General features: G+C 48.6%; 2 protein-coding genes across 2 annotated transcripts; both read left to right on the forward strand.

Moving 5' to 3' along the window:
- The first annotated feature begins 1,250 nt into the window (after nt 1-1,250).
- LOC126992886 (uncharacterized) lies at nt 1,251-11,883 on the forward strand. Its single transcript, XM_050851714.1, has 4 exons — nt 1,251-1,302; nt 2,037-3,234; nt 10,998-11,118; nt 11,636-11,883. The coding sequence occupies exons 1-3, from the start codon at nt 1,251-1,253 to the stop codon at nt 11,065-11,067; spliced, it is 1,320 nt and encodes a 439-aa protein (XP_050707671.1). The 3' UTR covers nt 11,068-11,118; nt 11,636-11,883.
- Nucleotides 11,718-12,488, forward strand: LOC126992881 (uncharacterized). Its single transcript, XM_050851710.1, has one exon. It carries the CDS (start codon nt 11,718-11,720, stop codon nt 12,486-12,488), a length of 771 nt encoding a protein of 256 aa, XP_050707667.1.
- Nucleotides 12,489-14,161: the final 1,673 nt, after the last annotated feature.

Genomic DNA, 14,161 nt, shown 5'->3' on the forward strand with positions numbered 1-14,161 from the left:
CATATTTCGAGTCCTTCCATCTTTATTGAGTCATTCAAAGTCTTTCTAACCTACGCAGACACTCACTCCCCTTATTTAATTTTCCTCCTTACCGAATCCTATGACACCTTTAACTGTATGATCCCAGATGACTAAACACTAATTAACTCCAGGTAACTCTCCACAAAACACAACATTTACTTAATAATATATGGCTTTAGGTGACCGTATGTGACATCTTATATGACCCCGTGTGACCCAGAGTGGCTGAGTGTGACCTCCTTGACCTCCTCCCTTGCAGTACTTAAGACGGGAGCCTCCGGAATGATCGCCTACCGCCTTCAGACCCGGGACGGAAGTTGGCAGTGGCTTCAAACATCCTCTCGACTGGTATACAAGAACTCCAAGCCGGACTTCATCATCTGCACTCACAGGCCTCTCATGTACGTCTCTCCCTACCCCTCTCCCTCTCTCTCTTTGTTCCTCCAAGCACACGTCAATACCTTCACGACAACTTGTGCTTTTACTCCGTTATTATGATATAAGTTAGTGTTTGCGTGTGTGGTTGCGCTGGTCTTGGGTGGGCATGTAGATGATGTGGTGTTAAGTGGTGATAGCGGTGGTGTGGGTGGTGTAGTGAAGGGGTGGTGGTGTGTGAAGTAGGTGGTGATATGGGTGGTGAGTCATTTGGTGATGGTGGTGGTTTGGGTGATGTAGTAAAGGGGTAATGGTGTGTGAAGCAGGTGGTGATATGGGTGGTGGTGAGTATGTAACGGGTGGTGGTGGTGGTGGTGGTGATGATGATGGTGATGGTGTGGTGTTACGTGTGAGTTAATGGTTTAGGAAGGTGTGGTTAAGGTGTTGTTCAGGTGTCTGCAGAAAGTCATATTTTAGGTGTTAGTAGTGGAGGTGATGTTCGTGTGGGCGGCAGTGATGGTGGTGATGGTGGTGGTGATGCTGGTGGTGTTGTGGTGTGGCGCAGGAGTAAGGGATGTGTAAGAGTTGTGAGTAGTGAAGGTGATGTTTGTATTGGTGGTGGTGATGGTGGTGGTGTTGTGGTGTGGCGCAGGAGTAAGGGATGTGTAACAGTTATGAGTTGGGAAGGTGATGTTTGTATTGGTGGTGGTGATGGTGGTGGTGGTGATGGTGGTGATGGTGATGGTGGTGATGGTGATGGTGGTGGTAGTGGTGGTGATGGTGGTGATGGTGGTGGTGGTGGTGGTGGTGAGGGTGGTGAGGCGTGGCGCGTGACTAAGGGATGTGTGGAGGTTATGGGTATGCTGTATGGGTCTCAGGCGTCCGCTGGGAGTGATAGTGACCCAGGTATGTGTAGGTGTATGGGCCTACGCCAGGTGTCAGTAGGCTTAGCACTTTTAATAAATAGGAAACTTTGGAGTTGCTTTATTCATTTTCTTCACAGCAACGAGGAAGGTCAGTGACTCTTGCGTAAATTTATGCTATATACTTAAGGAATTATTATGTTACGTTACGCGCGGTAAATTTAGTCAATTTCGTACAAGTTTTTCTTTTACTGTTACATTCCTGGAGAGAGTACAGATTTTTTTCCTTTCTTTTTATTTTTATTTGATCGTTTCCGGGTGTGAGAAGAGGCGCTTTAGGCACGAGTGGCAACACACAAGGCACGTAATGGGACCTAATGTGAAGATTTCCCGCTGTTTTCCTGCGCGAGGGAGCAGAAAATGTAAGAAAAAAAAGACCGCATTTACATCACTCGAGTGCCTGCGGGGCCGAGCGTGGCGCTTTCGTGGAAGTCGCTGCAGAGGAGAGCAAATATTTTACGCGTTGGTGTTAATTTGCGCCGCGCTGGGGTGGGGTACAGGTGCGGCGGGGCAGGTAAGGCTGTGATGGGCATGCCATCTGTGATCAGGTAAGTTTGTAAACATATTTCTTAAGCTCTTCTTTATGTAGACCAACGCAGCCTTTATAATGTTTCTCCTACATATACCTTAAACTTTAGGCTTATCCCGCCGATGGAAATAAATAAGGTCTATAATAGCAGGTCAGGGAGCAGGTCACGCAAGGCCCTTCAAGGGGAGGTGGCCCGGGGCGGTGGCCCAGGCAGGCTCGGCGGCTAACCTGCGTCCTTTTTTTCAGGGAGGAGGGACGCGACCTGCTGGGGAAGCGGACGATGGACTTCAAGGTGTCGTACCTGGACCCCGGCCTCACGCAGTCCTACCTGTGTGACTCGGAGCTGCCGCAGTTGTACGCGTCCCGCATGAGCCGTAAGTACAAGACGCAGCTGCGAGACTTCCTGACGACGTGCCACAGCAAGAGGAGCTACACCAACCTGTCCGACACGGCCTACAACAACTACAACAACGTGTACGGTGCCTCGCCCTACGCCACGGACAACGGCCTCTACATGCAGCAGAACCTCGGCAACCTGCAGTCCCTCTACCCCACCAGCTACCTGCCCGCCGACAACCTCTTCCACTACCGCCAACTGGGCTCCTACTACCCGGACTACATGACGCACGGCTACGTCAGCAACGGATACGTGGACCCCACGCGCCCCTGCCTCGGCTATGACGTCACCAAGACGGCCGCAGACCAGAAGCTGTACTGCGCGACGCAGCTCGACGCCTCCAAGTACCAGTACAAGCCCACGGACGCCTACTCGGCCGTGTACGGCACCAACACGGTGCTGCCCTCGCTCGACCACAAGTACACGGACCTGCGGACGGCGGACGTGCGACGAGACGACCCCTCGGCCCTGGCGTCCCCGGGGGCCCTAGCGGCCACCCCTGGCGCCGCCAGCAGCGTCGCAGTCAGCTCAGCCGTCACGAGTGCCAGTCACAAGGAAGATACCAAAGACAGCGAGGCGTACCCCAACAACACGCGTCAGACGGTGCTTATGTGGGGCTCCGCCTCCCACGATTATGACCCCAACAAGAAGTACGGCGAGGCGCCCGTGTCCTCCGCCCCGTCGTCGCTGGACCCGAGTTTAGGCGGCGTCGCCTGCAAGTGGGGCACCGCCACTCCAGCGTCCACGCCGGGTGCCCGCAGCAGCGCTGGTGGCTCTCCGCATGGGCCGGAGGGATCCTCGCCCCACGGAGGTCCGCCCTCGGCACACTCGGCGCACTCCGCCGCTGTTGCCGCCGCCACCGCCGCCTCAGCCGCCCATGTCGGCGCAGGTACCGTGGCGCCAGCGGGTAAGGCTGCGTACAGCTACAGTGAGGGCGGCGAGGTATGGCACCACCAGTACTATCCTTACCACCCGTATCACACCCCGCAGTGAGTGACAGCTTTGTTTATTGTCTCTCTAGCCTGCACCCGCATGAAGAGCCCGCCGTAGGCACCGGGCACGCGCACAGCCCTCCACCCCCTCCCACCGCCCCGCAAACCCCCGGTACGACCGGGGGCTTGCGGGCGGCCTTGTCTCAAACTGATGAGTCGCCTCTGTGAGGGCTGTGCGCTGGGCTCCCTTCCTAAATACCCTAACCTAAGGCTTGGTGTGTGGACCGTCGGTGTTGCGGCGCCCGCGGCAACACCTCGGTTTCCCTGCTGCTCCTGACCTCCTCTGGGCCTCAAGTAGACGGCGGGCTGTTGTGTTACTAACAGGGACCCTTGGCCTCTGCCGCGCCCCTCCGCTCACATATCTCATAACACCTACGACACAAAATGTCAGTCCTACCATTCTCTCCCGGTGTGTGAGGGTTGCCGGCGAGGCCAGGGGTCACGCTGCATAACATTGGTGTAGAGTGTCGTTGATGCTTCAGTGGTAAGTGTGTCTATCCCAGTCCCTCGTCCCTCGGCTCTTGTGTGTGTGTGTGTGTGTGTGTGTGTGTGTGTGTGTGTGAAATTCTTCTTGTAAGTCTAATTTAATGTGTGTTTGCTTGTTTGGAGAGAGAGAGAGAGAGAGAGAGAGAGAGCGGGGGTTTGGCGCGCGCGCGCGCGTGCGTTTGAGTGTGTGTGTGTGTGTGTGTGTGTGTGTGTGTGTGTGTGTGTGTGTGTGTGTGTGTATCTGTCGGTCTGTCTATGTAAGTATTGTGCATGTAGACATCGTGTTGGGACGCACGGTGAAGGGTCCCACAAGCATGACTTCTGCATGACCTTAGCATGACCTCTCTCTCTCTCTCTCTCTCTCTCTCTCTCTCTCTCTCTCTCTCTCTCTCTCTCTCTCTCTCTCTCTCTCTCTCTCTCTCTCTCTCTCTCTCTCTCTCTCTCTCTCTTTAATGGATTGTGATTTATGTGTTTGTATTTTGAGTTTTGTGTTTATTCATGTTATCCTTGTTTTTGTCACTCCTTTTGGCACCGTCACCCTGCATGCTGACTTGCTCCTCTGTGGACGGGGCTCGAACTGTGAAGTCCCTTGTTCCCTGTGTTACTTCCCCTTCCCTGCCCCATGTGTTAGGTTCCCCTTGACTAACTAACTGCTTGTCTTGTCTTGAGGGAAAGTAGTCCTCGTTCATATGTTGTTATTCCTCAAGTCCCAATGCTGTACTGTTTCTTTTTCTTCGTCTGTTCCCTGTCCTTGTCTTGTTTATCCCTGTGTGTGTGTGTGTGTGTGTGTGTGTGTGTGTGTGTGTGTGTGTGTGTGTGTGTGTGTGTGTGTGTGTGTGTGTTTGTGTTTGTGTGTCTGCTTTTCCGTCTGTCTCTCTCACCGCTTTTCCTTTCCCTTTCTCTTTCTTTTTCAATCATCTATACTCGTCTTGATATAAAATAATCCCACCGAACACTGGATCTTCCCATTTATAAATTTACCTGTTTTTTATTGTGTGGATTTGTCACCCACCTTTATTGTGTACTACGTGGCTCACTCACCTGTATGTTTAATTAAGTAACCCATTTGATATCAATAACCCATCTTCTGTGAGTGACACCTGCCCACCGCCTTACCTGTATCAATGAGTCAACACCCAATTTGTAATCACCTGCCCACCCCTCCCACTTGATGTTTCTGTTATAGCAATGATTGATGTGGATTTAGTAACTGTTCACCTGGTTAACTTAATGTCGCCCCCTTCACCTGGTACTCTAATTAATAGTCACCTGTAATTATTGAAGTGTCACCCCGAGACCCACCTGTTCCAAAATTGTGTTGCACCAGTGTGGAAAAATTTACTGTGTTTTATGGACATACGAGTAACGGTGTTTGTCTTGTCTTTCCCATGCTCCCCCTCCCGGTATGCGGGTGAATTGTTTTCACCTCAGGGAACTAGACGTCCCTGCCCTGCATAGTCTCAGGTCACCCTTGGACAAGGTGTAATACCTGATCTGTCTCCCGTGCCAGGGTCACGGTGAAGCCTCTGGGCAGCAGCAGTGGTGGATTGGACTGCAGGCAGAGGATCTCTTTATGAGACAATGGCTGGAGTTCCAGGGTCCTAGTCAGCTGGACCGTGCCTAATTATTTAGGCCTGCGGTGTAGAGGAGTGTGGCGACCTCTACACTAAAAAGCCTCCCTGGGAACCAGTTGTCGGTGTGAGCTCCCCGTCCCTCCCCTCTGTCGACGGTACTCCCATCTCTATTCTGCATAACAGCTGGTTCTTGTTTTCTCCTGAAAGAGATATCTTCCGTGGGCCATTTGAGGTTGTACCTCCCGGCTTCTAGGTGGAGTTTCTGAGGGTTTTTCTTATACTCAAGGAATATTTCAGTCTTTTGGTCTCTCAGGAAGGGCGTCTGATACTCTCTAGAGTTGGTGGAGAACACCTGGTGACAGGTGCCACTGGCCAGGCCTCGAAAGGGTCGCAGAGTTGGGTTAGACGTTTCGGAAAGTGGGAACGAATTGCTGGTTCCTCTCCTCCCTTGCCAGCTCTGCTCTGTGTGACTACGCCGGCCCCGTGCTATGGGACAAAACTTCGAGGACAATAGCTGAAAAGCGCCGGGTTGTGAAAGTCTCTCTCAGGACTCAGGGCTCAGGACAAGCGATTGGTCTTTGAGGCGTTTTCAAGACCCTGTGGGAGCGAACTCCCAGTGTTGGAGGCATCTAACACAGCAGTATCTATTTTCCATGCACAATTTTTATACAATTCAATTTATGGTCACAATTTAAGTTATTTCGAAAGCGCTTTTAATATTTGTCCAAACTGTTAACTCGCTTAAATTTCTAACAATGCCTTCGAACCTTAAGTGTGACGTCTGTCCCGGACGTTTTGCAGCTCAGTTCTTCCAGCTGAGTAAAACTTGCCGCCTCTGCGTTCAAAGATTACATCTTCAGAAGGCTGTGAGTGAATGGAAAGTCAAGCACAATGATCTTGAAAAGAAATTTGTAGCCCTTCAGGAATTTGTTTTAACTAATGTGGCAGTGACTCCACCATCGATGGTGGAGAGGCCCTCCACTGAGATTGTGCCCTCTCCAGACGACCCTCCTGCTTCACGGGAGGACGTGTTACCTGCCTCACAGGTTGACTCCCAGCCTGCCCCACAGGATAACCCCCAGCCTGCCTCACAGGCTAACCCCCAGCCTGCCTCACAGGCTAACACCCATCCTGCCACACAGGATAACAACAAGCCTGCCTCACCGAACAACCGCCAGCCTGCCTCACAGGCTGACCCCCAGCCTGCCTCACAGGCTAACCCCCAGCCTGCTTCACAGGCTAACTCCCAACCTGCCTCACAGGACAACTTCCAGCCTGCCCCACTAAACGCTTCTCTTCCTGCTTCACAGGATGTCGGGTTCCAACCTGTAAGGAATGGAGCCAAACCGAAGCAGGCAACCAAGGATTTACTGACCCCCACTACCTTCAATAGGTTCCAGGTGCTAGCAGACACCATGGAGGATGAGTTCGAGACTCGCCTAGTTGGGGACTCCATGGTGCGTGGCCAGCTGGTTGAGTTCTGTGGTCGTTCATCAAACGGCCGCAGAAAACGTTACTGCTATCCAGGTGCCAGACTGGACGACATCACCGCAGCGTGCGATGATGTCACGAGAAATGCCGACCGAAACACCCTCTTTGTCATTCACGCGGGGACAAATGACGTAAAGACAACCCTTTCTGAGGAACTGCTTGAGAAATACCGCCTCATGATCAAGCAGTATAAACGTAAAACGGATGCCGGTAACATCATAATTTCAGGAATCCTCCCGAGGGTCGGTGCCGAATCTAGCTTTTACAGTAAGGCCTTCAGCACAAACAACAGACTTCAGTCCCTTTGCTCACAAGAAAACGTCCAGTTCGCTAACTTGTGGAACAATTTTTACTACGACTCAGACTTGTTCCTTCCTGATGGCATTCATTTAAACCCTGTTGGAGCAGCCCGTTTCGGGAGGCTGCTCTGTGACCAAGTGGCTCTTCGAAAGCCAAAAAACGCGGAGGCGAGAACACCAGCAGCTCCACCGTAAGGGTGCACTCAACCCGCAAAACTCCCGACTCGAATCACATTAAAGCTTGCTATGTAAACGCTCGTAGCCTACGTAACAAATTTGAAGACTTAGAAGTCCTCGCAGCTACAAATCATTATCACATCATCAGACTCACAGAATCTTGGATAGACACTTCAAATAGAGATTTCATTGAGGAATATAGATTACCGGGTCATACCATCTTTAGTCATGAAAGAGAGAGCAGACAGGGTGGAGGCGTTATCTTTTATATCCACAACTCTCTCCATCCAGTATCCGTGAAAACAGATATTATAACCAATGTAGACACGGTCTTCATTGAAATTAAAAATAAATCTCGTAAAATAGTAATTGGACTTATCTACAGACCGCCAAGGCAGACTCTTGATATCGACCACGCATTAAGTGAATTATTATTAGAAACAAGTAGCAGTTGCGAGGCAGTAATTGTTGGGGACTTTAACTTGCCAGTGACAAGATGGGGTGAACCGTTGAACTATCATACAGGGCTCGACCTGTACACAAATTTACTAGAAAGTGATTTACATCAACACGTTCAAGAACCGACTCAGGAAAATAATATACTTGACCTTGTCTTTTCAACGACAGCTGATCTAGTTAACGAAGTAAATGTTGGTCCAATTTTAGTTCTAGCGATCACCGAACAATCACATTCAGCATCAATATGAAAGAAAGTAAAAGTAACTCTAGTAAAGAAAAGGTGCCTGATTATCAGAGAGCGAATTTCGTAAGACTCCGATCAATTCTAAATAATTCTGACTGGACTGAAATCACGGCGGAAACAGATATTGATAAATCTTGGGGGGCCTTCACCACAATATTGAACAATGCCATAAGCATATGCGTACCCTATCGTAACAGACGTTCAGCTTCTAAGAAGAAACCCAAATGGTGGAATAACGAAATTCATAATAGCCTATCTCTTAAAAAACGCGTATACAGTAGGTACATATCATCTCAGAGCGAGGCTGACAAACTAGAGTTGGACAGAATTCGCCGCGAAACCAAGAAATTAATAAAACGAAGCAAGAAAAATCTTGAAGAATATATAGCGGAAACAAGTAAATCTAATCCTAAAGAATTTTTCAGCTATGTAAATAATAAAAAGTCACTCACTTGTGGTATCGGACCGCTTGCTAATGAAAATGGTAACCACACGAACGATGAAAATGAAATGGCTACAATCCTAAATAACTTTTTCGCATCCGTATTTACCGACGAAGATTGTTTATCACCTCAACCGCCGGAGGTTAGAAGGACCGAAAAGATGTTAAGTGGCGTGCTCATTGTAGAAAGTGACATTTTACGCACAATTGAAAAGATTAAAGTAAGCAGAGCTCCTGGTCCAGACAAAATTACCCCTAGGGTCTTAAAAGAAATCAAACATCAAATTTGTAAACCGCTCTCCATCATATTCAATAAATCTTTAACAGCTGGAAAAGTTCCATCGGATTGGAAACTTGCAAATGTCACACCAATTTTCAAAAAGGGGGACAAGTCTCATCCAGGAAACTATCGACCAATTAGCCTGACATCTATTGTTTGTAAGTTAATGGAGACTATCATTCGCGACAATATGGTGAAATTCTTCGAAGAAAATAATATAATAAATAATTCGCAACATGGCTTCCGTAGTAAACGTTCGTGTTTGACTAACTTACTTGATTTTTTTCACTATATTTTTGAGGTGTTCGATGAAAGCAGATCAGTAGATATCATATATCTGGATTTTCAACAGGTATTTGATAAGGTCCCCACCAACGATTGCTCAGCAAACTACTGGCGCACGGTATCTCGGGTAACATTCACAATTGGCTTGCGGACTGGCTCTCTGAGCGGAAACAGAGAGTAGTTCTAAACGGTGTTACATCTAACTGGCTCGATGTCAAAAGCGGCGTACCTCAAGGATCAGTGCTTGGCCCCATGCTCTTCTTAATTTATGTTAATGATATCGATGATGGGCTCATTTGCATAGTATCAAAATTTGCTGATGACACAAAAATTGCTAGTAAAGTAACTGCGATACTCGACGAAGAAGCTTTACAATCAGATATAGATCGACTTGCACGTTGGGCCAATCAATGGCAAATGAAATTTAACGTTGACAAATGTAAAGTGTTGCACATCGGAAAAAATAACAATCGCGTTCGGTACGTAATGAATGGCCAACAACTTTCTGCAGTAAGTAAAGAAAAGGATCTTGGAATCACTATATCAAGCAATTTAAAGCCCAGTCAGCATTGTTCAGAGGTATTTAAAACCGTAAACAAATTGATTGTCTTCATCGGACAAGTCTTTAATAATAAATCGGAAAAAGTAATATTAAAATTGTATAATTCGCTGGTTCGACCCCATCTAGAGTACTGTGTACAGTTTTGGTCTCCCTATTGCAGAAAAGACGTAGAAAAGCTGGAACGGGTCCAACGAAGAGTAACAAAGATGATTCCTAGGTTGAGAAATTTGTCATATGAACAAAGGCTTAAAGTAAATTTATTCAGCCTATCAAAACGAAGAATGCGAGGCGATCTAATAGAAGTGTTTAAAATGTTCAAAGGATTCAGTGATATTAATGCGGAAGATTACTTTACAATTGATCGATCAAATAGAACAAGAAGAAATCACAATTTGAAGATAAGTGGTAAAAGATTCTCGTCGCACGAAGCTAAACACTTCTTCTTCAATCGAGTTGTTAATGTTTGGAACTCTCTACCTTGTGATGTCGTTGATAGTACAACAGTTACGGCCTTCAAGAATAGATTAGACAAGTGTTTTGAATCCAACCAGCAACTAAGATATTACTCATTGTCGTAATAACGTTAAGTTCTTTCGAATACTGGTGTCCTTGTCCGCTTTTATTGCCCGGTTAGTGGTAGCAGTAATGGTAGTTCTTTCCTCTTTCCTACATAAATTCCATGCAGTTTTTCCATGCTGCATGGTTCTTTTTCCTTTCCTGCCAGCTTTGGCTGGAGGGATGGGGGGGTGGGGAGGAGCCTTCGCCTTTGCTGTCCTTCATCTTCCACCTTTGATTAGATAGTTAGTGTAGCTTGTCACAAACAACCTCGTAAGGACCAGCAGGTCTGCTGTTGTTTGTTCTTCCTTTGTGTTCCTTTGTGTTCCTTCTCCGCTGCCTCCTTTCCCTCCTCCTCCTTCTCCGCTGCCTCCTTTCCCTCCTCCTCCTCCACCTCCTCGTCATTCTTATCGTTCCCCTTCTTCTCCCCCTCGTCCTTGTCCTCTTTTTTTTTTTTACCTCCTCGTCCTCCTCCTCCTCCTCGTCCTCCTCCTCCTCCTCCTCCTCGCCCTCCTCCAAATCCTCTTCCTCCTCATCCTCGTCTTCGTCCTCCTCCTTGTCCTCCTCCTCCTCCTCCTCCTCCTCCTCCTCCCATTCTCCTTTACCCTCTCCCAACCTCATCCCTTAAATATCAGTTCCTGCATTCAGTTCGCTTTTTTGTTTTGTCTTAAGATAAGTAAAACTGTGAATCAAGTCATCTAACTAAAAGCTTTCAGATCAACTTAAATAAATCATAGAGAAGAAAATAAATAACAAGTTGTAATTGCAGCCAAAACTCACCGCTTAGTAGCTCCCGTCATCTCCTCCTCCCCCTCCTGCCCCATGTGTCCTCTCCCCTTTCACCTCCCCCCCCAACAAGTCTGCCCCATGTCTAAGACGCGGCCTGTTCTCTGCTCGGCCTTGCAGTGCCATGGGGGAACCCAGCTACCCGCAGATCAGCAGGAACCCAATCCTTTGCTGTCCATCTCTGAGGTAACCAACACCCTCCTCAACCACCACGACTAGACCTGGTGGTGACGACTCCAAGGTAAACACTAAACATCCCCGTAGCTCTCACTCACTCCTCTCCCCCTCCTCTCTCACTCCTCACCTCCCACGTACATAGTTTCTCACTGTCTCACTTGTCAGGTTGTTTATTTTTTAAGGCTGTCTAATCTCCCTGAGTGGAGTATAAGAGTCCAGTAGGTGTTTTATCTAGAGTCTGACACAGTGGTTAGTTTGAGTGTAGTGGAGGAGGCCAGCACCGCCGCAGCTCTACTCAAGCACCACATCATTGCAATCTTTCGGCTAGAGAGACAACGCGCTCCTTTATGTTCTCCTGTTTTCTTAGTTGACGTCATGTGGCGATCTAAAGGAACGCACCACTTCTTTTTACTCTCATATTCTTTTTCCTTACTTAGTGAGATTAAAGTATTATTTCTATAAGAATGTGATTAACTGAAATTAGTTTTTTTGTTTCTGTAGATGTTGAGAAGGAAAGTTCTGGTTTTACTTCCTCTAAGTTCGTTCTGTTTATGCCTCTGACGCTTTTGCCGCCTTTGCAGGGAGAAGGAGGAAGCGCCCCTGTGTGGGAGCCCCGAAGTGACCTCTGACCCGCCACTCCTTGCCCAGTCATGAGAGCAGCTGATGACCCCGCCCTCCCAGAGTCCGGTTTTGGGGTCATTAGAATTTGTGGCTCCGTACCTCTTCATCGCAGACTTGGGGTCGCTGCAGCCCATGACAGAGGCCCAGAGCCCGGCCGTGGGGTCACCTCAGGCCACGGGGTCCCTGCAGCCTGTACCGCAAGCCCAGAGTCCGGTGAAGGAATCTCTGCAGCCTGTGACTCAAGCCCAAAGTCCGGTGATAGAATCCCTGCAGCCAATGGCTCAAGCCCAAAGCTCGGCTACGGTGTCACCACAGGCCATGGGGTTCCTGCATCCCGTGACTCAAGCCCACGGCCCAGCAATGGTGTACTTGCCGCCCATGACCTCTCATGCCCAGAGCCCGGCCATGGGGTCACCTCAAGCTTTGGGGTCCCATCAATTCATGACCTCTCATTCTCAGAGCCCGGACACAGGGTCCCTGCAGCCCATGACTCAAGCCCAGAGCCCGGTGATGGGATCACCACAGGCAATGGGAGCCCTGCAGCCCATGACCTCTCGAGCCAACAGCCCGGCCACAGCATCCCAGCAGCCTACAGCACCACCCATGAATCCGGCCGTGGAGTCCCTGGAGCCTGTGCGTCAAGCCCACAGCCCGGCCGTGGAGTCCCTGGAGCCTGTGCGTCAAGCCCACAGCCCGGCCGTGGGGTCAGCACAAGCCATGGCTCCCGAGACGCAGGGTTCAGCAGATGAGTCGCCGCGAGGTGCCCCAGACCAGCCGCCTCAACCCTCCACCTCGCACGCCCCAAACCCCTGACGTAGCAACAAAGGGCGGTAACACCAGTGAAGAGTCCCATCCATCATCCAGCCACCTTCCACCACTTCTCGCCTCCTACAATCTCCAGGTCTAGGATTTCCTCCCATTTTTGTCCTGGGAAGCCTCGCCAGTGTGGTGCAGATTCCGTCGGGTACTGCGGGGTGACCAGAGAGAGAGAGAGAGAGAGAGAGAGAGAGAGAGAGAGAGAGAGAGAGAGAGAGAGAGAGAGAGAGAGAGAGAGAGAGAGAGAGAGAGAGAGAGAGAGAGAGAGAGAGAGAGAGAGAGATTTACATAGATTTACATAGAAAATCAGACCACACAGACCCCATGGTCCAGACTTGGTGGTCTGTCCTTAAACCTAAGTGATTTTACATTAATCAGAAGACTCCAAAACGTTGCATTTCTACTCTAGTTGATATTAAGTTGAAGGAAGTGACGGTCGAGCTTATTTTTGAAGGAGTCAATCGTGTTACACTGGACCACTGACGGTGGAAGCTTATTCCATTCTCGCACTACAACGTTGGTGAATAAAAATTTGGTGCAGTCTGAATTTACTTGTCTACATCTGAGTTTTACGCCATTGTTCCTCGTGCGCAAAGTGTCATCGATCATAAACAATGTTGATCTGTCTACATTCGTGAAACCATTAAGTATTTTAAAACATTCGATCAGTTTTCCTCGGAGGCGACGTTTCTCAAGAGAGAACATGTTAAGGGTAGAAAGCCTTTCTTCGTAGGATTTGTTGCGCAAGGAAGGGATCATTTTCGTTGCCCGACGCTGAACACCTTCTAATTTAGCAATATCCTTTGCATGGTGGGGAGACCAAAACTGTACCGCATATTCCAAGTGGGGTCTGACTAAACTGTTGTAGAGCGGGAGTATTACATCTTTATTTTTGAATACAAAGTTTCTTTTAATGAAGCCCAACATTCTGTTCGCTTTATTTGCTGCATCGATGCATTGCTGTGAGAATTTGAGGTTTGACGCGATTTTGACCCCCAAGTCTTTGACGCATTGAACGCTTTTGAGTTTAACGCCGCGCATTTCGTATTCGAACTTCTTATTCCTCGTTCCAACTTGAAGGACCTGGCACTTGTCTACGTTAAAGGGCATCTCCCATCTATCCGACCAAGCTGAAATTTTGTGCAAATCCTCTTGGAGGCTTTGCCTGTCTTCGTCAGTGAGAACCGAGTTGCCAATCTTTGTGTCGTCTGCAAATTTACTAATGCGGTTATTGAGTCCAACATCCACGTCGTTGATGTAAATAATGAAGAGCACTGGGCCAAGGACCGAGCCCTGAGGGACGCCACGAGTGACAGGCGCCCACTCTGAGTTAAATCCGTCAATCACTACTCTTTGTTGTCTGTTGCTCAACCAATTCGCGATCCATTGGTTTACTTGACCGTCAATACCTATTTGCTTTAATTTGCAAAGTAATTTATGATGCGGGACTTTATCAAACGCTTTCTGGAAAGCAAGATAGACTACGTCCAGTGATTTGGTTACGTCATAAACAGTGAAGAGGTCGTTATAAAAGGTTAATAGGTTTGATAGGCAGGATCTTTTGTTTCGGAAGCCATGTTGTGAGTCCCCAATCAATGAGTGGCTTTCAAGGTAATTCACAATTTTGTCTCTAATTATGCCCTCAAGTAGCTTACCTACAACCGAAGTTA

Source organism: Eriocheir sinensis, unplaced genomic scaffold, assembly GCF_024679095.1.
Source record: "Eriocheir sinensis breed Jianghai 21 unplaced genomic scaffold, ASM2467909v1 Scaffold512, whole genome shotgun sequence".
Classification (NCBI taxonomy): Eukaryota; Metazoa; Arthropoda; class Malacostraca; order Decapoda; family Varunidae; genus Eriocheir; species Eriocheir sinensis.

Excerpts from the sequence above, each read along its gene's own strand:
- LOC126992886 (XM_050851714.1), top strand. The coding sequence starts at position 1,251 with ATGGGTATGCTGTATGGGTCTCAGGCGTCCGCTGGGAGTGATAGTGAC. Across the intron at positions 1,303-2,036 it reads TGGGAGTGATAGTGACCCAG|GTGGCCCGGGGCGGTGGCCC; the intron begins GTATGTGTAGGT and ends CTTCAAGGGGAG. Across the intron at positions 3,235-10,997 it reads CACCCGTATCACACCCCGCA|TGCCATGGGGGAACCCAGCT; the intron begins GTGAGTGACAGC and ends TCGGCCTTGCAG.
- LOC126992881 (XM_050851710.1), top strand. The coding sequence starts at position 11,718 with ATGACCCCGCCCTCCCAGAGTCCGGTTTTGGGGTCATTAGAATTTGTG.